The sequence below is a fragment of the Rhinatrema bivittatum genome, chromosome 4 (genome assembly GCF_901001135.1).
Source record: "Rhinatrema bivittatum chromosome 4, aRhiBiv1.1, whole genome shotgun sequence".
NCBI classification, from domain to species: Eukaryota; Metazoa; Chordata; class Amphibia; order Gymnophiona; family Rhinatrematidae; genus Rhinatrema; species Rhinatrema bivittatum.
This window is the reverse complement of record NC_042618.1, coordinates 391,178,629-391,203,013: the sequence shown is the minus strand read 5'-3', so window position 1 is coordinate 391,203,013 and position 24,385 is coordinate 391,178,629. Positions and strand designations below refer to the sequence as shown.

The 24,385-nt window shown below is 39.7% G+C and overlaps 1 protein-coding gene across 3 annotated transcripts in view; it reads right to left on the bottom strand.

Moving 5' to 3' along the window:
- PTPRG (protein tyrosine phosphatase receptor type G) overlaps positions 1-24,385 on the bottom strand; it is a 1,221,857-nt gene that overhangs the window by 56,812 nt on the left and 1,140,660 nt on the right. For all 3 annotated transcript variants that reach the window (XM_029601001.1, XM_029600999.1, XM_029601002.1), the window contains 8 exons: positions 23,935-24,069; positions 21,033-21,167; positions 14,224-14,396; positions 11,248-11,383; positions 8,548-8,694; positions 7,039-7,132; positions 3,695-3,771; positions 2,854-2,982 (listed from right to left, as the gene is read on the bottom strand). In XM_029601001.1, coding sequence (XP_029456861.1) covers positions 2,854-2,982; positions 3,695-3,771; positions 7,039-7,132; positions 8,548-8,694; positions 11,248-11,383; positions 14,224-14,396; positions 21,033-21,167; positions 23,935-24,069 — 1,026 coding nt within the window. The remainder of the gene's footprint in view (positions 1-2,853; positions 2,983-3,694; positions 3,772-7,038; positions 7,133-8,547; positions 8,695-11,247; positions 11,384-14,223; positions 14,397-21,032; positions 21,168-23,934; positions 24,070-24,385) is intronic.

Below are 24,385 nucleotides of genomic sequence, written 5' to 3'. Positions count from 1 at the left end.
TCATAAAAGTAGTGTGTAAACATACAAAACATAAAAGCAGAACAAAAACAGAGAGATCAATCAAAGTAGCAGTGAAAGCAACGTAATGAACTAACTGAAAGCTTCATGGAAGAGAAATGTCTCAAGAAGGGCTCAAGAAGGAAAGTTGCACGGCGGTGGGTCCCTTTTCTGCCCGGCACTGGCAGAAGGAGCATTCCCGCCCAACCGCCCTCAGCGCATTAGGTTGAGGGGAGGGACCTCTTATAGACACCTGTTGCAGCCCTTGGCGTTGCGATGCTGTGACCAGCGCATTGACGAGGCCCCACAGATTTTAACTACAGATTTGCATGGGGCCAGTGGCCCGGGAGCACCTGAGCAGGCAGGTGCTAAGCGGGTCGGCGGCCCAGCTAGTTCCAACCCAGACCCTCATCGCTTTGACGGCAAAGGGAAGTGGTGACAAGAAGGGGAGTATAGAGGGCGCTTCGACCTGAGACCCTAGCTTTTACACCCGGGCCTGGGTAACCCCTTACTGTGATGATGCTGTGGCTCCTACAGCCAGCCGTCTGCGATGGCATCTTGGCTTTTACGGCTGGGGTAGTCCTCGTTCGCCAGTGGCAGTTTGGGCCTAGCACCTGTCAGTTGTGGTGGGTGCTGGTCACCAGGAGCTAGCCTTGTGCAGTTTAAGAATTACGTTTTGTTAAAAGTTATGAAGTGTATGTATTATACTCATAGGTTGCAATGTTATGTTTGGGCTGCGGCCAATTTATTTGTTCACAAATAAAACAAAATTTCGATCTAAGCAGAGCACGTGTGAGTCCATTAATATCAGTCAGCGCGGGGGGGGGGGGGGGGGGGGGGTGCGGAATTCGAAGCGCAAGTGTACACCAGTCTTCCCCCTGGTCACATTGTGGAAATTTGTTCAGATTTAAAGAGGATATGGTCGGCCACGGTTTGTAAAAGTTGAAGAGCTCACAGAGTATTTAGCAAGGTAGACCAAAGAAAAGAGAATTATAATAATCAATATTTATTTATTTATTTATTTAGGGCTTTTTTATACCGACACTCATGATACCAATCATATCTTATCGGTTTACAATAAACAGTGGTGCAATAACATTAACAACAACGTGAACAATAGGCTAGGAGAGAAGAAGAGAGTGAAAGTTACAATAAACAGGGGCACTAGAACTGGGAGGAGGAAAAACCAGAGTAATGGCTAGCATAGAAATAGGTAATATTTAGTCTCAGAAATAAATAATATAAAGATATATACATAAGGCTATAATAGACACTAGTATTCACTAGTATATTATTCACTAGTATTCACTAGTATCTTATTCACTAGTGTCTATTATACTAGTAGACACTAGTATAATAGACACTAGTAATATGAGGAAAGATCAGTGCTTGTAGCACTGAGCGGAAGTTCTTGGGTCTTACTAGGGGTTTCAACCTGCACAGTATCCTTACTTTATAAAATGCAGTTAAAACTAGCATTTTTATAAGAGGACGCATAGAGAAGAAGGTGTCAACTCCTAGGTTTCTGGCCTGGGCAACGATTGGTAGTGAAAGACCAAGAGTATGTTACATTTACACATGTAACTGTTTTTAAAGTTACCTCCTAGGCATGTGTGCACACAAGTTATGCCTTCCGAAGGTGGTGGTATAACTTTATGTAAGTGAATCTCTGCATGTGCCTGGCCACTGATATTTTCCTGTTGAAAATTTGCAGATAAGCATAAATTCACTTTGAAATTCCTCGGCAAAGTTTACATGTACAATGTATGCGCAGACTACCCTTTTGATTTGAACTTCTAAAGCAGTAGCTTGCTTTCTTTTCTGCTTGTTTTCTCTACAAAGAATCAAAAATGTGTCCATATTTTTGATAAGCACTTGTATGGATAATAACTCGTTCTGCGCCTTATTTTGCTCAACAAATTACACATCATACCTGTGACTGTCCATATACATGAAAACTGCTTACTGTAGAAATAATTTTAAACATTTAATGTAACCTGTAGGAAAGGTAATTTTCAAACACCCACATAGTAGTAAAGTTTGCGTGTACTTTATAGAGGAAGACTTTACCAAATATTTTCAAAGTGGACTTACGTATGTAAGTTAGCTTTGAAAATAGTTGGGTAATAGGCTTAGTATGCGCACGCATTCACGCAAAGTTACATCTCTTCTTTGGCGGGTGTAACTTATGCATGTACACTTATGTTTGTACATTTTAAAATACAATATGTGCGTAAGTGTCGACTCCACCACAATTCCACACTCCCCCGCTCCACAAGAATACCTCTCCTCATTGTACATAAAACTACGCATGAAACCAGATTACAGCAATACTTTTACATACACTGAGCCTGGGTTTTATGTACAGAAATGGTTTAGAAAATTACCACCAGAAAGAATAAATTAGCTTTCAAAGCAGTGCAATCAGGTTTAAAACATGCATGGCAAGGGTGGCCTGAGTAGAACGCACAATGAAAGGAAATTTATCCAAATCAATTTAACCATTCCCCACAATTTTATAGAAGTTTTAAAATGTGAACTTCAGATCTTCTAATGGTTTCAGAATTACTGTCAGTATGTTAAGACAAATTTAGAAACCAACAACAAACTGTTGCTTGACTGATTTGTCTCCCTCATGTGTTCCTTCATGCCACTATTTCTTCTAGCTCACTTGCAACTTTTCTGTGACCAAGGGGTTCTGATTTACTTCCTTCTTTGAAGCCTTTTTCAGGTGTATATTCAGTAGTCAAAACCAGCTACTAATATTTTTCAATTGAATGCTTCAATGGCTGATTTGCTGCATTTTACAGAGCTCTTTCACAGAAGGAAAAATCGCAGAGAAGAATTTTGACTTACCAAGCTCTGGTTATCTGGCAGCATAACAATGATCTGTGCATTATGATCCCAGATCATGCGCCAAAAATCTTTAGTAGTATGTGGCAGAGGATGCTGAGTTATGATAAACTCATTGCTCCTGTAATAACCCTACAAGGGACAGAAAGCAGGTAAAACCTTTTAAGGGAGAAGTATGAAGTATCTTTAAGCAATATTAGTTTAAAATAAAATAATTTAAGATCTTACTATAGTGAGACAAGAACTGGACACATTGCAACAAACAGTTCCCTTTCTGTAGATACATTTGAACCCAAATGTATCTACAGAAATTAATTCAGAATTAATTCAGAAGCTCACAGGTAGTTATTTAGTTACTAGGTGATACATTTAAGACATGTAGGAGAAATTTTTCTTTTACTCATTGCATAATTAAACTCTGGAATTTGTTGCCAGAGGATGTGGTGAAAGCTGTTAGTGTAGCTGGATTTAAAAAAGGTTTAGACAAGTTCCTGGAAGAAAATTCCATATAACATTATTAAAGTGGTCTTGGGGAAATTCATTGCTAATCCCTGGGATAGAAACATTGAATCTATTGATCTTTTGGGATCCGGCCAGGTAGTTGTAACCTGGATTGGCCACTGTTGGAAGCAGGATGCTAGGCTTGATGGACCTTTGGTCTGACATAATTTGGCAAATCTTAGGTTCTTATAACTGCACCTTCACTGTACACAGTACAGTATAAGAAAATTCACATGCTTTGAAACTTATTAAATACTTCAGCCAGCACTCAACCTTTTTGACAAAATAATCATATTTTTAACATTTACTTTAAGAAACAGTTAAAATGATTGCTCTCTCTCACCATGATATACGAAGCATTAATGTAATCTGTTCCTTTTGTTCCTGGTAATGGCGCAAGGCCTACCCTGGCACGCTCAGCTACATGTAGAAAAGCAAAAGTAGAGACCAATTATCATTCCTGGAACAATTGTATCAAACCGCATACCCTTACCACAAACATTTACTGAATGGTGAAGTACAGTCAAGGACAAAAATAAAATTGTGACACTTTTATCCAGGAGCACAATAAAGCTAAATTCAGAAATTAAATTCTGCTTTTACAAGATTTTTAGTCAACCCACCAATGGACAATAATGTGTGCAAATATACAAAGAAATAATATACTGTAGTTTTTGCACCATAAGACGCACCTAGGATTCAGAGAGGGGAAAAAAAAAATGGTGTGCTAAACCAGCTCTGTTCCCAGGCATCTATGCATCTTATGGAGCAAATTCGGGGAGTGCATAAAATCTTTTTTTTGTCCCCATTTTGTTTTTGGGTCGGGGAGGGCCATTTCGGTCCACTCCCCAGACCAGAAAACGTTTAGCGTTCTCATCCCCCCACAAAACCCCCCACCAAATCCCCCCCATCCCAACCCTTTAAATTTAATTAATTACAACCCCCACCCCCCTGACCCCCCCAAGACCTGCCAAAAGTCCCTGGTGGTCCAGTGGGGGCTTGGGAACGATCTCCTGCACTTGGGCCGTCGGCTGCCAGTAATCAAAATGGCGCCGACGGCCCTTTGCCCTTACTATGTCACAGGGGCCGACCAATAGCACCGGTAGCCCCTGTGACATAGTAAGGGCAAAGGGCCGTCGGCGCCATTTTGATCACTGGCAGCCGACGGCCCAAGTGCAGTAGATTGCTCCTGGACCCCCGCTGGACCACCAGGGACTTTTGGCAGGTCTTGGGGGGTCAGGAGGGTGGGGGGTTGTAGTTAAGTGTTTTAGTTTTTTTTTATATTTGCTCCATAAGACGCACAGACATTTCCCCCCCACTTTTGGGGGGAAAAAAAGTGTGTCTTATGGAGCAGAAAATACTGTATTGTATCTGATTTCCTGATGTTATAATTAGACTGCCAATGATATACAGTCTTTGGATGTGACGTAGTAAGGTAATCTTCACTGGTTATCCATCCAAGAATGTACATAATCTCTAAAACACACACCATTCTTGTCATCCAAAAAAATAAATCAGCTCATACCCACATGATGTCCCAGTTCACATAAATGTGATTTCTGATCCCAAAAGAGCCATCTAACTTAGGTAATTTAATTGTAACAGTGCAATACCATAAAATAAATGATCTTCCTTCAAACTGTAAAAATCATCTTCTGCATGAATATGCAGATATGATACTGCTATAAGTGGTGAGGTGTCAGTTTAGTAAACAAAAGTAATCTCTACAAATTTGCCTGGAAAATACTGAGAAATATTATCATTTCTATGTTTTTCTTAATTTGCTCAATTTTTAAAGAATGTTTATTTGAATGAGTGGAGGGAACTCTAAACTATTTTTCTTTCCAGAGGAAATGAGTTCTAGTACCTTGAATCACAGAGTGCTTCTATATCCAGCTCTATGACAGATTTGCTTTATAACCTTAGGCAAGTCTCTAATTATATGAAGTCCAATTCCAGCCTTGTATGTGACTGCATAATAGACCCATTATGGAATGGAATGGATTGTATATTTAATTACTCATCTTTCCAAATCTGAGCTCAAGGCAAATTACATTTTCAGGAACAGTTTGTAGGTCCCTGCCCAAGAGGGTTTACAATCTGAGGGTCATTTATTAAAACATGCTAGGGCATTACTGCAGGCGTTAGGGCCCTAACGCCTGCAATAATGCCATAACGCATGCGATAAATACCGCATCGCAAAATGCGTATGCAAATTTAAAATCGGTATTCAGGTGGGAGGAGTTTGGGCAGAGCAAATGGCAATGAGGGTCAGTTAAGGTGGTGTGTGATAACATAATGCAAAGCAGTGTAGGTTTTAACACCGGAAATAACTATACCTTTTTTCTGTGTGTTATGCTTGCGTTAGCTGTGCGTTACTGGCCAAAATGGTTTTTATCACAAATGCCGGTTCAGGAGAGTGGGCAAGTGAAGGAGAGAATGAGAGCCTCTGTGGAGGCTCACTTATAATTGAACTTTTTATACCACTGTAAGAGGGTCATTATGAACTCAGGTTGAGGTTTGTGGAGTGGAGTAGGTTTAGGGGGGCAGTTTTACATGCACAGTCATACGTACAAACAGCACAGTTGCCATCAGTGATTTACTGTCATTTGGAGTGATGAAGTGTAAAAGAAGAGTAGATTTGTACAATGTTCTCTCTACCTAGCTTGATGCACTCTACCTAACTGCAATCAAGCTAGGTAGAGAGTAAAATGTACAAATCTACTCTTTTTACCTTTCATATTTCCAAATCAAATAAAATCTTCACTGATGGCAACTGTGCTATTTGTACATATGACTATGCATGAAAACGTGCCCCCCCAAAAAAAAAAACCAAAAACATACCCCACCCCCAAAACCTCACCCTGAGTTACTAGTGGTCCCTCTTATAAGGCATAAATAGTTAACTTTTTTGTGAGCCTCTACAGTCTGTCTCTTTCTCACCTAACTACGCCCTCTTTTTTTTTTTTTTTTATCCAAGCACTATTTCCATGATATTTATAGTGATTTGATGAATCTAGGTCTAAATTTGTATCTGAGGCAAGAGATGGTTCAGTAACTTGCTCAAGGTCACAAGGAGCATTAGTTAAAGGAATAGGGATTTGAACCTTGGCTTCCCTGGTTCGCAGCTAACTGCTTTAACTACTAGAACTCTGATATTCAGCGAGCAATTGCAGACAAAGTTAACCAGACAAGTCTGTGCAGTAAACTTTGGCAATTCAGCTGCATTTGTTTGGGTACAAATCAAATGCACAACTGTGTCCACTCAGATTTATCCCTGCTATTTGTGCAAAGCAACTTGTCTGCTCAGATTTAGCCACACAGTAGTCAATATGGTGCTATCTGGCTAAATTTCACAGCCTGTCCTCGCCATACCTCTAGCCCCATCCCCTTTTTGTCTGGGTAACTCTGTCCGCACAGCAATTTTGTAAGGTGAAAGTTACCCTGGACAAAGGCAGATTATTTTTAAATGGGAAGATTTGTGCAGGTAAGAGCAGATTTTACTCACATAAATCTGAACATGGACCTCTAGGCTACTCCTCCTCTTCATGATCATTAACACTCTAAAGCACTTCAACATGTTGGTTGGCTATAAGTTGCAATACAAGTCCAAAATTATCAGTATTTAAGTATGATATAAGCAGGGGCAAGCTGAAAAATGCATCTGAAGGCATAATCAAACCTTACAGGGCACAACTGATGAGTTCCTGTTCTTTTCCTTGTTGCATTCTTTCTGAGCACTGAAACATTCCACGTATCTTGCATTGCACTGCGTAACCAGCTGAAAGCAAACATTTCCTGTTAGTGAATTTTTAGCTCTAGCACAACAAATACATATTTTTTTCTTCTTGGCAGTTTCTAGGAGATGAATTCTCAAAAGCAGAAATCACTAGCTAAACTAAAATGTTTCCATAATGTTCTGACAATACAAATTGGATTTATGAAACATAATAGGCTTGATTTATCTGAGGTTTTTTCCAATTTTGTACCTATGAGGTATATTTCCAAGAAATGTTCCATCCCTAAATTAAATGTCCAAATTTTAGCTCCCTAAATTTAGAGAGTTAAGTTTTCATCTCAAAAGAATCTCAAATTTAGAACTGCAAGTCATTTGACTAGATTTAAATGCCTAGTAATAAAAATCATTGCTAAGTCCCTAACTCATTTCCCCTCACCTAACTCCACACCTGTAGCCACTCACTTTTTAGGAATCTAAATTTAAGCGCTCAGCCCTAGTCAGTTTTCAAAGAGGCTGATTTATGTACCAAACTTTCTAAGTTAGGCATCTAAATGCTTTGAAAATTAATTTGTACGGTCTTGAACACACTCATTTTAAACATGATCTTACTTTAGTTATTTCCAAAAGACTTTTTCAAAATCTCTTTTTCTGTTTATGTTAACAGTTCTTGAAAGATTATGACATTTATCAACATGGACAAAGGATTATGTGTCCTGCCACTTATTTCCCCAAAGTGCCTTACTACATTACAAATGAATGTATAAAATGTCAATGACAGTTACACAGCTGTGTAGGTTAAAAGGCGACCAGAGGTCCATCAAATTCAGCCTTCCCTCTCTCTTTTGCAGCACAGTGAAAAATAATTCCTTCCCGACTACCAAAATAGTGATATGTTTAAGTCCCTAGAGCCTAACCAGGGAAGGCATTTAATCTACAAATAAGAAAAAGTAGGTAGGCCTATTACCAACAAGAAAGCCAAGTTCAACTGTTCTTTAAGAACTATGTTAAAAAAATAACGCTGTTAGCATACTGATTGTGACTGAACAGCGCACAACTTTTTTTTTTTCAATCCTTTTGAGGGCAATTTTCTGTAGCCTGCATATCTACAAAGTACCCATGTACTTTGCACCTGCTTTTAATGTGAAAGGCAGAACAGGGGCAAAACCCTGCCCTAGAAACACCTCTTTTTAATGCTGCTAAAAGTCTGCGTGCTGTGAAAGCATATGCAGACTTAGCTGCTGTGGGTGGGGACAATTCAACCTGGGTAACTACTTCGGGCCAGATATACTAACCAGGTTACTCATACACATAAAATGAGAGAAAATATTTAATACCTCTGCCCCTTAGTTTGAAAATTGCCTTTTGATTAATTATTGGAGCATGTGGAATCCGAGAGATGTCAATGCGGGCATTTTCAAATTCCATGGATGGCATTTCCACCAAAGATTAATTTGTACCTTAAACTGCTTCTCCAGTCTTGTCTTTCCTCCTATTGCAGGTGTAAGGATGCTGTTAACGTAATTATGCAGCTGGTTTGCAGATATTTCTGTCTCCTTGCCAAGGATGGCTTCTAACAAGGCATCATGAATGAAAACATACTGCTCCTAAAAAAGACAAAAACACAATGTAGCAGGATCATGTAAAACATTAGCTTCAGAGGGAATAAAGCACATTTTTCAGCACCCATCGTGTTATCATCAATGAAACTAGCTATATCTAGCTGCAGTGCATGTCGGCTGTGAAATTTGATAAAACGAAAAAAAATCTTATCCTTGCTTTAAAACAAAGTGCAGTAATTATTATTTATTTTTATTTCCATGACCCAGAGGGATGGAAACTTTAAAACAAGAGTGCGGGCACCCATACACGCATGTATGGGCTTGTGAGCAGACATACATTAGAATTTTAAATTTTGTTTGCAGTTGCATGCATATGATTTACAATGCCTATCGTGAGTACGTGTATTCCAAATATTAAACTGTTACTCAAACAAATGTACTTCACATTTCATCCTTTGGTCTTTGTCAGCTTTAACTCTGATTTTAAAACATGCTTACATGAAGGACATTCCCAGTTTTACCAATTAGTCCACCAGTTTGCCCATTCTATCTCGAGGTCATCCAGACTCCTCTGGTTCTTCAGCCTACAATGCCCCCCAGTTGACCCAGAACCCTCACCCTTCGTGTTAGGTGAAGAAAGATTTCTACAGACTTATACCTCATCAGGCGCAGCAGTAAATATACGCGGCTAATAATCCTCCATGTGCTGCAGTCACCAGATTTAAAATACGGATTTACGTGCATAACTGGTGGGCCTGCCACGGAACGCCCCCACTCCGCCCACTCACCCACCCCCCGTTTTGGTTTTTTTTTACTCGCATCCATGTATATATGCTCATAATTTGTGGCTTTTAAAATATGCATTGCTTACGCGCAGCCCAGATACTTTTGTATACGGGCCTTTTAGCATGAACAACACTTTTAAAATTCACCCCAAAGCATACAATAAAGCCAAGTACAGATCAGAGTTTTTTTTTTTTTTAAAGCTCTTGCTGGCATTAAACATTTAGTGAATTTTTTGTACTTGTGAAAAGTGCAAGATAGACAGCAGTGGAAACCAAAGTCCTCCATTTATCCACAGAACAGCTCTGGAGACCCCCACCTCTAAGGGTCAGAGGGACATTTAGAATCCACATCTGTCCACTCTTTGGCCTCTCTGCTACGACTGCTAATCATGGTGCCAGTTAATGCCAAATTGTGATAGTGGTTTTTAGTGATGTGGACCACTGACCACTTGGATCTGAACAGAATCATCCAAAAGTGACTGAACTGAAATACAAGGAAAAGGATGGAAAAAAGATTGAATTGGACTGCAATGTTGGCAGACACTGCCTGAATAGCTAACCCTCTAGCCTTAATAATATTGCCACACTACACTACAGAAAAAAGCAAAATATACGGTCTCTAGACGCAATGAAGTGCAATTTAATTTGCACCCTGGCAAACACTGGCTGTGCGCGTGTTTGCCAGGGTGCCCACATGGACGAACCAATTTTATAACATACACGTGTTATAAAATCGGCTACCTGCGCATACATGCGCACATGATTTTATATTGATGTGCGCATGTGCACGTGAATACCGACTGGAGCACCTAAGTGGGGGGAATTTTATTAGATACGTGCGGCGATGTAATAGGCCTTTTCCCCCCGTTTGCCTCAGTAAAGGAGAGGACTTCCATGGTGCAGTCCTGGCCCGCCCATGTCCCGCTCAGACCACATCCACGCCCCCTCCCTTTTTCAGAAAACTTTTTTTTAAGCGCGTATCAGGAGATATGTGCATACCCGTGCGGGTTTTAAAATCCGCATGGCGCACGCCAGGTGGAGTCGCACACGTATCGACCGGCTTTGGCGCACGTGGGGCTTTTAAAATTGACCAGAGTATAAAAATGTAATAAAAAAAATGAAAATAAAAAATAAAATTTATGGGGCAATAATCGGAGGTTTTCATGCAGGTAAAGGTACGTGCACTATGAAAGGTGAGTAGTTAGGTGACAGGAGTGAGAGTACAAAAGGATGTTTCATTTTGAAATATTCAAGTGTACTTTCACGTGTGCACTTTGCGCCTGCTCGAATGAATGTGGCACAGTACGTTGTACAAAAGTATCTGCGTTCCATGTACCATCAAGATTTTCACAGGGAAACTCAGTGGGAAGTTTTCCTTTGAAAAAGAGCTCACAAAGAACCCACAGGACTGCAAGCCCGATGGGCAGTATTGAAATTACTCTTCCCCAACACCAAGACAAAAGTGAAATAGAATGCAACCCACCGGATGACAACATAAAAGAACATCGCTCCAGGTGTAATGGAAAATGCTCAGTGCATTCTTCTTGAAAGCAACAAAAATTGGGTTTCTTGAAAGTAGAACAGCAGGCTTTTCTGTGCTGTACTTTATAGCTTAGTGACAATGAAGATTTAAAATACTTGTGGTAGAAGTGATTGATACAACAAGTCAAAGCTTACCCAAGGTGTTCTTGTTCTAATGCAATAAACACCTGATATGTGTCCAACATAGAACAGAAAACCACAATTTTTTTTGTGTGCTGCATATCCCAACAAAAATCTCCTCCATAAATCCATTCATGTGCAGGAGACTTACCTCTGTCTGGACGAGGTAGTTGCGCTGTGTCCTGATATGTTTCAGAAAACCCAGGGCATTTACTGTGCTTTTGTCCTTTATCTGTTGCAGCATGCTATCTATTACAATATAGGTACCAGTTCTTCCAACACCAGCACTAGAAAAGACAGGAAGCACAATCTGATAACCCAGCTGAGCCAATTTAACTGTGCCACTGCTAAAGAAATGTTAGTTTGTTTGTTCTTTCTAAGTGACAATACCTCTGTTAACAAAATCATACATGGATTCTACAATCAAAAGTGAATGAGAAAAAATATTAAGCGGTTTACTGCCCATTCAGTTTTACAGTGTACATATGCGAACTAGCATTGTAGCTATCGCCCAAAGGCGGCACCTGGTGGTTGGTTTTAGGAACCATGGCTGCAAGATTCTGGAGGAAGCTTTTGTGTATGACTCCCCACCAAGGACTGTTGCTTCAATGGCTGTGCTAGACAAGTGAGACGATGATATAAACTGGGGGGGAAGGGCGGGGAAAAATCCTGATAGTTTGTGAATGAAAGCTTATGGCACTGTAGTCCAACAGAGGCTGGTTCAAACTGGGCTTGAAGCCTAAAGGAGCAGAAGGGAAACAAACTGCTGGACTAATACATACACACATACACTTGATATGACTAAAAAGAAAAATATATTCTGGGTGTGCCAGATGTGCAACCTCCACGGATGCTCCATCGATGCCCTCCACTCATGAGTTGGCCAAAAGGGGTTGTTATTCATTCTCATATAATGTAATCGCTGTCCTGAGCTCAGACTTTCAGAAGATCCCTTACTGCAGCCATGCAGCTCCCATTATAGTTTATAGGAGTGATTTTTTTCACTTTCACTTTATTTTCCTTTCATGGCAAATTTGTCAAACCTGGGTAAGCCAAGCCATACCATTTTGCTCTGTTGCATGCCTTGTGAAACACCTCTAGATGCATTCTTGACAAAAGCTGTTTTTCAAGAGACTTTACTGCTTCCTCCAGAGAATATTGGAACATTCACACCAGACCCTATATTCTATACAATTGATTTAACATGGCCACTTACTACACATGCCCCTGCCTTCCAATCTTACCTCATTTTCACATTCTCTATCTCATGAATACAGTAGCTGTAAATACAATATACACATGGGTACATACTCTCTTACTCTTACCTATCATTCATGCTCTCACATAGCTTGGCATAACAAAACATGCATTCACTGTAGTCATACATCACTATTTCTAAGCATAATCAGGGCTCCAACAGAAGCACAGGTTGTAGCACTATAAAGCATTACTGTATACTCTATGCACTTTCTTCCTGCTATATTTTATATATATATACACACACACACACACACACAATAATCATTCCAACATACACAATATTGCCTTTTAGAAGTCCACATTCACAGCTTCTGTACATTGCATAACATCTCACATAAATATACCTACAGAAATGATATAACAATCCTTCCTTGGGAATCATGCACAAAAACTTCCTCCAGAACATTGGAATCGTGGTACCTATGTCCAACAAGGTGGTGATAGCTACAATGCTAGTGGCATATGTGATAAAGATGTAATATTTACTGAAAATCTTAAAAATAAAAATGACATTTTCTTTTTTTATATTTTCCTCATTGTTTCCTATGGAACAGGCCATGTTAAGTGCTTCAGAGCCTAATTACATGAGGCTGAACGTTGTTTGGAATGCAATCATTTTTGGTTTCTTGACATTAGGTTGCATGGATGTCATGCTGTATGCATGCTCTATATGCTTATTCTGCCCAATTTCAGTTGCTGCTGCTGATAGCAATGCAACTTTGCATGTCCAAAAAGGGATCATGAAGATCATGCATATTGTAATAAAACCTGTAGTACATTATACATTGGAGAACCTTATACATTGGAGAACCTTTATGCAAGCCTTAGAAACTTGCATAAAAAGGTTACATTCAAGGTTTTCCAGATGTATATAGGGCATTGTAGTAGACTATACTGGAATGTTACCATGAATAAGCCAGCAGTAGATTCTTTGGAAAGTTCATACTTTTTTTTTTTTTTTTTTTTTTTTAATACAGTGCCACTGTATATACAAAGTGGGAACTGGTTAGCCTTGAATAACCAAACTTTTGGACAATTAAATGTCATGAAAAAATACTCTATTTCCAGCAATACATTAGTTTATTTTGCAAAGGATACTGGCTGTGCACTACCATGCAGAGAGACCTGGGTTTGAATCCCAGCTCAGGCCTTCCACTTCCCTGGTCATCCAGGGCTGGGAATGCTAGAGAGGTAGCTTTCACATCCCTTTGGAGGAGGCTGCCATAGGTATTTTTATTTTATTTATTTATTTTAACATTTTTATAGACCGATAGCCGTATACACATCGTACCGGTTTACAAAGAACATGTAGCTGGCCAGAAAGAGGCAAAGCTGTTACATAGAACGCATAAGTCTAACATATATAAATGATTAATTATTAATTAATTATTGCAAATAATGACATCTAGTGGCTTGATTTAGGGCCCAGATGAAGACAGTCAGTACAGTGCCTGGGCTGTTAGTTGGGAGAGGATATAAAATAGGGAAACAAAGTTCCAGGCAATTGAGAATGACGACTCCTACAGCCAGATCCCAGCCATGGTTTCTACTGAGTTGGAAATACAAAGGAACAGGTGGAAACTGCAGGTTAAAAAAATACATTCCTGAAATAGGTTCCTCAGTTCTGGCTGCACTATTTACTAAAGGTTTTCTCTAATTTTTTGTCTATGGGAAAAATACTTAGTAAACAGAGCCCTAAATGAAATGCAATGATAGTGTTTATGAAGGAAAAAATTCCTAAATTGTTTTTAAAGACAAACATTTGTATAAGCAACTTTCAGGTAATGGAGACTCTAGCAAACTTTAAATAATGAAATAATAAAAACTCCTCTTAGCATATGCATTTATTTGCAATATTCTGCCCTACCTGCAATGTATAACTACTGGTCCCATTTCAGGCATTCTGGTTGCCGATGACCTCCTTACAAAGGTCAGCACTGGCAGTGCATACTCTGGTACTCCCATATCAGGCCACTGCGTATAGTGGTACTGAATCACCGTCCTTTCACTCTGACGTCCTTTCGGATTTCCTTTCTGCCCCTAAAAATGAAAAAGAGCAAACAAAAGAGGCACAATTTTGAACTCTGAGTTAAGTTACTTTAAAGCATAATTCATATTTCTAATATATTTAAACTACTGAATGGTTCTTTGAAAGCAGCCAGTAATCTAATCTGACAAGCATCTGGCATTTTTTGCTCACATCTCATGCAATGCTTTATTGGATGTTTATAGCTCATCACCCTGCCCTTCAGTCAGTTCACCAAATTATTTTTTATAACTTAAAGAATATTGTCGATTTACATTGCTTTAGAACGTGGGTGAAATTAAATGAGTCATGCAACTGATTTCCTTGGACATGAAAATGGTACTTTCAAGTCAACAATAAATTGATGTGTTGCGTAGAAATAGGACACAGTATATCAGTGGCATCGCTAGCTGTGGGTACATGGGGCATTTGCCCTGAGTCTCTGCATCTCTCCCCTGCCCCAAAACAAAAAAAGTTAACCTGAAGTTTATTCGTGGCTGCTTCTGCCTTTTCTTCTTCCCCTCCCCTCCCTTATCCCTTGTCTCATGCTTGTAATAGAGAAGCTTCTCCTTCTTGGTGCCAGCGTGGTTCAATGACACTTTGTTTGAACTGAGAGGGCCTCCGTAGTTAGAGTCCCTCGGTTCAAAAAACTTATTACTGAACCATTCTGGCACTAAACAGCACTGAGCAGGAGAAGCAGCTCTGCTATAAGTGCTAGACAGGGAGCTTTTGTAGGAGGGAGGTGAGGTGAAGAAAAAAAATCAGGGAAGTTACAAAGAAAAGCTTAAAGTTTGGGGGGGGGGGGAGAGGAGGGAGGGAGCAAGGACTCCAAATGCACTGACTTGGAGATAGGGGGGAGGTGAAAGGACTCAAATTGGGTGGAGGAGTTTGTAGAGATGCAGGGATAAGGAGGACTCCGAGAGGGAGAAGAAGTGGGGAACCTCCCAGATTCAGGGAGAGAAGTGGGGATTGGGTGGAGGAGAGTGGAGAATCAGGGATGGGGCAGAAGAGGGAATTCCCAGATTTGGTGTCTCAGGATGGAGGAAGAAAGAGGGCAAGGGCTTCCAGATTAGACACTGGTTGTAGAGGAGAAAGTAGAGACTTGGGGATGTTTGGGGAGATCGAGCATTTTCAGAGATTGGATGATGATAATGTGGGAACTTGGATATTATGGGAAGAGCAGAAACTCAGCAGTTGGGTGGGGCATGCGCAGCACTGTAGGATGGCCTGGATGTATAAGATAGCGCTATGAACGTGAGATGTGGGTTGGATGGTGGGGAAAGGTTGAGATATGGTGTGAAGGACTTGGAAGGCTGGAGCAGGGGTAAAGGCAATGGAAAGTGATTGGGGGGGGGGGGGGTGAGAGGCAGAGGAAAGGGATGGCTCTGTGACGGGGTGAGAGGGTAGAAAGGGGGCTTTGGGGAGGTGGCTCACTAGGTGGTAAAACACAAGAAAGTGGCTGGAGGGAGGAGAGAGAATGGGTGAGAGAAGGAGGTGGGGTTAATGAGGGGATGAGAAATGGGGAGTGGGAAAAGGGAGAGCTGAGGATGGTTGAGAGAGCAGAGAGATGGGTTGGGAAGGGGAAGAGAAGGAGAGCTGGAAAATTGGTAGGTAGGTGAGAGGTGAAAAGAGGGAGATTGAGGACTGGAGAAACAAAGGGGGAGAAGAGGGAGTGAAATGCAACTGAGTGAATAAGGTGGCAGTGAAGAGACAAATGAGGAAAAGAGATGGGAAAGATGTAAGGGAGAAACTGAAGAAGACAGGAAGGAAGAGAACACAAATGGACAGGAGAACATAGAGAAGGAGGAGACAAAAACAGAAAAGAGATTAGGACCAAGATTATTAGAAAATTAAAATGTCAGTTTCTGGGCTGTGCCTCTCTGAACCCTTCTGTATTTCTGTTTCTATTTCTGTGATGTTGCATTGCATGCGTGTCTAGTTTCTTAGGATTTCCATTCATTTTTTGTCTGTACATTTCTAAGTTGTGGCCCCTTATTCTGTATTTGGTGAGGGTCTGTCTGCGACACAGGTGAGATATTCTGCTTGTTTTTCTTTTCCAGAATGAGATGTACTGCCATTCTAGAGCCTGATGTAATATTTGTATTGCTGCCTTTTCATGGGTAAAGTTATTAATGTTTGAGTCTGGCAGTTAGTGAATTATGGTATGGCAGGTTTGCTATATAGATTCTATGTGCATCACAGGGTGTTGTTTTTTTTTTTTTTAAATACTTCACAATTGTTCTTGTAGCAGAAGAGAGTTGTGTTGCTTTTACTGAGATCGTACCAGAAATTAGATTATTATTTTTGCATGGTGAGTAGTAAGGGGAAACATCCTAGCTCTGCTCTGTAGAGTTCTTTGGTTGATATTGGAGTTCTGTTCCATCCCATATAGATCCCACATTTTACTCCTCTGTAGATTGATTGAATCAAGCTATTGAATAATTTTAATGGTAGTTTTACTGGCTAGTTGATACTTGCCAGGGTTTCTTTGTTGCATAGAAGGCCCTTCTGTCTAGAGATAATACTGACATGTACACGTTCTTCCTTTCAGTGTCATTAGAAAGATAAGGTCTCCAGAACTCAACACAGAATTCAAGATGGGGTCTCACTAGTGACCTATATCTGGGCAATATTACTTTGTTTTCTCTGCTTTTAATATCTCTACTTATGCAACTGAAAATACCTGTTAAGCTTTACTAGTTGCTTATTTTATTGAATGGCTACCTTAGGTCACCTGAGATGATCATATCTAAATCTGTTTCTGTTTAAAATTTCCAATTCTTGTCCTTCTAATTCATACGTGGCTTATGGATTTCTGCATTCCAAAAACATAAGAGCTTTATTCTAAACCTTTGATCATTCTTCCAGTGTTATCAAATAACCTTTTGTTTTTTTAAACCCTTCTGGTATCTAACAGATTCTTGTATCATCTATAACATGAGCATATTTTTCCCCCCAAGTTCCCCAGCAATGCCACTAATATATTAAAAAGAACTGGTCCCAGGACAAAATCCTGGGGTGCGCCACCAGTCACTTCCCCAACACCAGAATAAACTCAGTTTATCACCACTCTGTATTCTGTCACTCAACCTGTTCCTCACAGAATTTGCAACTTTCTGGTTCTACTCTCTCATATATCCATCTTACCATTCTTCTATATGGAACAGTGTCAGAATTTATTTAAAATCTGTTATATTCCACCTACTCTTAGAAGCACTGTTTCGAAGTGTATTACAAAAGAAATATCAACAATTTTAAAACAAACATGAACAAAGTCAAACAACAAATAGGCATATCTACTGCACCTATCTGATCTACCACTTTTATCACCTCATTACTTGCTAACTTGCTCAAGCAAGTTAGTTTGAAATGATTTTCCCTTTCTGAAATCATCTTGTCTGGGGTCCTGCAATCTACTTGTTTCTAGGTGTTGCCACTTTATTTTCCTTTAGCATGGTTTCCATAGTTTTTGCCCACTACTAAAGTTAAAACTGAAGGACTATAGTATCTTGTCTGCCTCCTTCTACATACTTGTGTAGTGGGAACTACATATGCTCTCTTCCAGTCCCTTGGAAACTCTCCCATCTTCATGGACAAGTTGAGCAGAACTGCAACAGCATAGTCTGCAAATTCTTGAGCTTTTTTTAGCATCATGGGACACGATCATGTCCCATGTCCTTATCCATTCTTGTTCTGGTAAGAATGGATAATTTGGTTTGCAGTCATTTCACATTTACTACTACTATTTCCAGCCTTATGGCTGTTGCCTTCCTCTTCTGTAAATACTGAGCAAAATGGAAGTCTTGCCTAGCAATCTGCTACATTTTTTTTGAGGGTGTAAATAAACATGTGGATAAAGGTGAGCAAGTTGGATTTCCAGAGAGCATTTGGCAAAGTCTATCATGAGCAACTTCTTAGGAACTTAAAAATCATGGGATGGAGCAGTGTCTTGTTGTGGATTGGGAACTGGTTAAAAGATAGAAAACAAAGAGTAAGGTTAAATGGTAAATTCTCCCAATGGGGAAAGGTGAATACTGGAGTGCCCCAAGGATCTGTTCTGGGACCACTGCTTTTTAATATATTTATAAACGATCCTTAAATGGAAACAAGTGAAATGATCAAATTTGCTGATGACACAAAGTTATTCAGTTGTTAAATCACAAGAGGACTGTGAGAAACTGCAAAAGATCCTTGCAAACCTAGGAGACTGAGCATGCAAATGGCTAATGAAATTTAATGTGGACAAGTGCAAAGTGATGCACTTAGGGAAGAATAATAGCTACACAATGCTAGGTCCCACATTAGGAGTCACCATTCAGGAAAAGGATCTAAGTGTCATCATTGATATGTTGAAATCTTCTGTTCAGTGAGCAGCAGCAGCAGCCAAGAAAGCAAATAGAATGCTAGGGATTATTAGGAAAGGAATGGAGAATAAAACAGAGAATATCAAAATGCCTCTGTATCATTCCATGATGCGACCTCAACTTGAGTATTGTATGCAGTTCTGGTCACCACACCTTAAAAAAATATAGCAGAATTAGAGAAGTAGATAAGGGCAATCAAAATGATAAAGGGGATGGAACAATTCCCCAATGAGGATAGGCTAAAGAGTTAGGACTCTTCAGCGTGGAGAAGAGATGGCTGAGGGGAGATATGACAGAGGTCTATAAATTAATGAATGGAGTGGAATGAGTAAATATTATTTAGTTGTTTACTCTTTCAAAGATTTCAAAGACTAGGGAACACACAATGAAGTTACTAGGTGATACATTTAAAACTAATAAGAGAAAATATTTATTTTACTTAATGCATAATTAAGCTCTGGAATTCACTGCCAGAGGATGTGGTGAAAGCTGAATTTTAAAAAGGTTTGGACAAGTTCCTGGAGGAAAAGTCCATAAACCATTACTAAGGTGGAGTTGCACAAATCCACTTCTTATCCCTGGGATAAGCATCATGGAATCTATCTACCTCTTGGGTTCCTGCCAGGTACTTATGACCTGGATTGGCCACGGTCAGAAACAGGATACTTACTCAGTACAGCAAATCTTACGTAAGCACTTTTTAACATTTCTGCCTATTACTGGTCCTCTTCTTCACAAATCTCACTTTGTGTTACCTATTTCACCTCGCCCTTACATATATAAAGAAGATTTATCTTCTCCTTATAGTTATTTATATTTTTTACACTTTATAATTTTTAAAATGAAATACAAGCATAACTTGCATGGGAAAAGATGCAAGCAAACAGAAAAAGAGAAATAAGAGCATATAAGAAATATATAATTGCTATAAGAGAAAAAGGCTCTATACAAAACAAAACCAGAAAGGAATATCCCTCAAATACGCCCTCATATACAAAACCTTTTAAACATTGGAAGGTCTATCATGGGGCCTTCTAGAGTTAATAAGCTAACGCAGCTGAGAGGTTTAAAAAAATAAACTTCTCAGTAGAAAAGGAAATTTTAAATATTTACATGGAAAATGAAGAAAAAATATAGCTCTCAATGAAACCACTTCCTGCCTCATTGCCAAAAATGTCTTCCTGTGCAGCTCTGCAAAAATCAGGGAAAATACAAACTTTAAAGCCCATGAACAATAAATGAGACGAGTGGGAAAAATAAACCTAACACCAGATCCTGATTTTGTAATGAGGCAAATGTTACTAGTAAGGTGGCCGATGGGGCTCATCCATGACAGTAGTGTCTACTAGTAACATTGAAACATACCAGACCTCTGCCACTTGATGAGATAACTCCTGAGCATCACTACTAGTCCCAGTACCTCTCTTCCATCACGGAGCCAAAAATAATTAAGTAATTCTGGGCATGGTCCCATGCGCAATGCCAAGCACATCTTGCGTACAGGAGTTGAGTAGTTCAGTAGGAGAAATCATGGCCACCACAAAAAAACTCAGAACTCGCAAATTAAAACGTCTAAAAGAGTTCTCCAGATTTTCTATCCTGCGATGCATCACATTCCTATCCTGAACGAGGGCAGTTTGCACTGAAGCCACTTTTCTCAGTACTTTTGTTTCCGCTTCTCTGTTTATCAGAATGGGCCACCAAAGATTCTTCCTGAGATTGGGTCTGGCTATACTGTTAATAGTACCGGTAAGAGTTACCGAGGAAGCCTCCACTGAGGATAGCACTGACCAAAAGCTTTCCAATGTTATGGGAAAGGGTTTATTTCCTCCTTTTATTGGTTGGGCAATTTTCTCTTCATTTGGGCCTTTGCTCTTTTAACAGCTCTCCTTTGCTTTTCCTGTTTATTCTGCATATCCTCCTCTGCCTATTTTTTTTTCATACTTTTTGAATGCTAACCCTTACCATTTTTGCTACCTTCTTAGTTGCATTGATATTTTCTCCTTTTTCCCTTGTTTAATTGCCTTACGGAAACATTTTTGCCTTTTAAGTTCTCCCTTTTATTGCTGACCAAAGTTTCTCTGTACCTTTCAGATCTTGGACACTATCATTCATCATCTTGAAGTCAGCTCTCCTGAAATCCAGGATTCTAGCCGTATTATGGTTCAGTTCAGATCAGAGTTTAATAATCAACCACTCTGCACAAGGACCACTAGCCCGTCCAGTTTTCTTCACCGTGAGGTCAGTGACACTGTCTCCATTTCCCAGTAACAATCTCAGTCATACCTTTTTCATTTTGGTGTTCCTGATTGTGAAACGACGAACAGTGTAACATGCATGCACTTTTGTGTTCTTCAGTGTGACAATAATGTTTCCATACTCTTCGCTATTCTCTGTGGGCCAGTACTGATCACATTTCCTCTGAAAAAAGGAACATACAGATCATTAGGGAACAGAAAAGTCCATTGTCTAATTCATGCTCTCCCCCTTTAAGCTACAAGCACAACAAAAGCTCTTGAGTTTTCATTCTGCATGCTATTTGTAAAACACATGGGCAAAGAAAGTATTGATTTTAAGTGACAATGAAAATAATTTGTAAAAATGGGTTGGTCAGAAAGTATAGGTTAAATGTCATGGGATCAATTTAAATTCTCTCTTCCTTCAGTCACACAGCTCTGATCCAGAAATCTGTTACAACAAAAATCACAAAACCTCTAACAGTTTTTCTGTTCTCAGCAATTTTTTATAACAAAGACTTGCAATCATTAGAGACCTTAATTTTCAGTTTTTATTACATTTTTCCCTGAAATTTATCAGTGCTGATTATAAATGAACAAAAATGGAAGAAAAATCAGTGAAATAAAGACTTTTTTCCCACTAAAGCTCTCTCATATTGCTTGTTATAATAAACACTAAAATTCCAGGGAAATATAAAATAAAACTGAAAACTAAGGTCTCTAGTAATAACTGATGTCTTATTACAATCAAGAACTAATCAGTCTGCACTATGAACCCTCTGTGCTAAGATTTAAGGACCAAAATGCATATTCCTTACAAGAGAGGTGAGAGGGAGGATATGAAAGGGGTACACGCATAAGATACGCGTGTAACCCCCGAAAAGCTGCCCCTTCCACACCCTGCGCGCGCCAAGCCTATGTTGCATAGGCTAGGTGGCGCGCGCAAGCCCCAGGGGCTTTACTGGGGGGGCGTGTCCGCGGTCGGCGCGTCATCGGGGGCGTTCCGCCGGACCAGCCCCCGGACCGGAACATGGCGCGCCAGCAGCCGGCTTGGCGCGCGCAAGTTACGCCTGTCTCGGGCAGGCGTAACTTTTGAAATAAAGGTAGGGGGGGAATTAGTTTAGGGCCAGGGGGCGGGGTAGTTAGGGGAAGAAAGGGAAGGTGGGGTGCGCCGGAAAGAAAGTTCCCTCCAAGGCCGCTCCGATTTCGGAGCGACCTCGGAGGGAACGGAGGCAGGCTGTGCGGCTCGGCGTGCACAGGCTGCCAATTTTGCGCAGCCTTACGTGCGCCGACCCCGGATTTTAAAAGATACTATTAAAATCCGGTGTACTCGTTTGCGCTGTTTGCGCGAACAAAAGTACGCGCGCGCGTACTTTTTAAAAATCTGCCCCTAACTGGGTAATTGTGTTACCTTGTGCATAAATTAGCTGGCAAATATGTAAAAGCTTACACCAATTTTAAAAATGAACTTATGTGTGCAAGTCCACTTTGAAGGTTATCTCACCAAATTTACTTGCACTGCGTACACTTGCTATAATGTCAGAGAATTTTTTCAGGAAAATGTATGTGCACAGTTTTAAAATCCCAAAAGTATGCATGTAAGTTGAAACCCCTTCCCAACGCTGCTCTCAGGAGCACCTCCGGTCAGTCTGGGTAAACTTACAAGTTAACATGATGCATGTATATAACTTTATATTGGATGGACAATTGGTAAAAATCCATTTCTGTGCATAAAACACTGCTTTACATGCAGAAGTCCCTTTGAAAATTACCCTCTAAAAATATAAACAATGCAGAAAAGCCAGGCATTTTTGAGAGGAAGGATCTAAAGTGGATTATACTCTGGAGTAATATGAGGAAACTTTCTTCACAGAATGGGAGGCAGTGAGCGGCCCTTCTGTGCTTCTGCCACTCTATCAGAAATCAAGCAGCATGGGATAAAGCATAGATGATTCCTTAGTTATGGAGAATTGAGAGTAAACATGAAGATCAAGTAGGATTTGTGATAATATAAAAAGAAGGTACAAGGAACAGACTATGATCCTTGTGGTCTTTATTGGGCATCATATTATGCAATATTCATATAGTTTCATCTACGTTCTAAAGCAAAATGTAGAAGACAGCAAAAGAAAGTAGAATTTTAGAACTTGTAATTCTGAATTGTTTATAGGTCAGTCTATAGAAGTTTAGTTATTGGAAAGAAAAGCAAGATAGTGAGAACTGTAACTAAAAATGAATTATAACTTGTTATGTACATAAAGTCCTCCCTCCAAACGTGAGATTAAAAACTGTTGGACAGAGAGAAATGACATTTCATCTTAAAGAGACTACTTATTGACATGACATAGATTTTATTTACCCACCTCAATGGATGCTACCTAAACATTCTATACCAGGTAACATACAGCCTGTTGAAAATTAGCTTAAAGTGTGTCAATATGCTGGCCCTGTGGCCCAGGCCATAGCATCATGCACTGTAATATAGCAGATATAGGTTCATATCTCCTGTGTGAGGGACCCATCAGGGTACATTATGGAGGTAGTATATTCAAGTCAGAGAAGAAGGAAAGATGGCTGTCCCGTATAATCATACAATGATGCTGAACGCTAATCACCAAAGAGAATTTCTTTGAGATCAGTGACAGAACCTATGATGTCTAGGCATGTTGTCTGGGATAGGATATTAAAGAGAAAAAGAGATGAAAGGAAACAGCTGCATTCACAAATATTAAAACAGTTGCACCCCCCAAAAAAACACAAAAAAATATACTTTGCATATAAAATTGTCTAAAAATATGACAAAGAAAAATTGATCTGTCAAAAGTGTGTCCCTGCAAATTATTGTATCAAATAACTCTTTCTGGTTTTCTGTGTAAAAATTAATGGATACAAATTAGATATATTCATAACGTGGAAGGAACTTGGAAGAACACATATTAACCAGTACTTACTCGCCCTTTTTCAACAAGATTTGTGATCATGATAATAATTCCAGTATTTTGTTCCCAAATCATTCTCCAAAAGTCTTCAAATGTAGACTTTAAAGGTCCCTGGGTGGCAATATAGGCCTTGGCTTTATTGTAACCCTTCAAAGACATCCAAAACACAAAGATAAAAGATAAGAATCATATAAAACATTATCATGACCTGCAAAGAATCTGAAACACACAAAACATTCTTTCAAGATCAGTATGAAAACATGTATAATAAATTTCATTTAGAACACACAAAATCTGAGTTCTCAAACCAAACACATTACATTTAATATTTTCTCTAGCTGTAACAGAAAAACATCACCTTTCGGAATGGGTGGTCAAAAATAAAGGTTGCAAGAAATCCAAATAGAGACGCTGTAGCACTTACAAAATCTCCTGTCCTTGAACGAAAAGTAATTTTACTTCA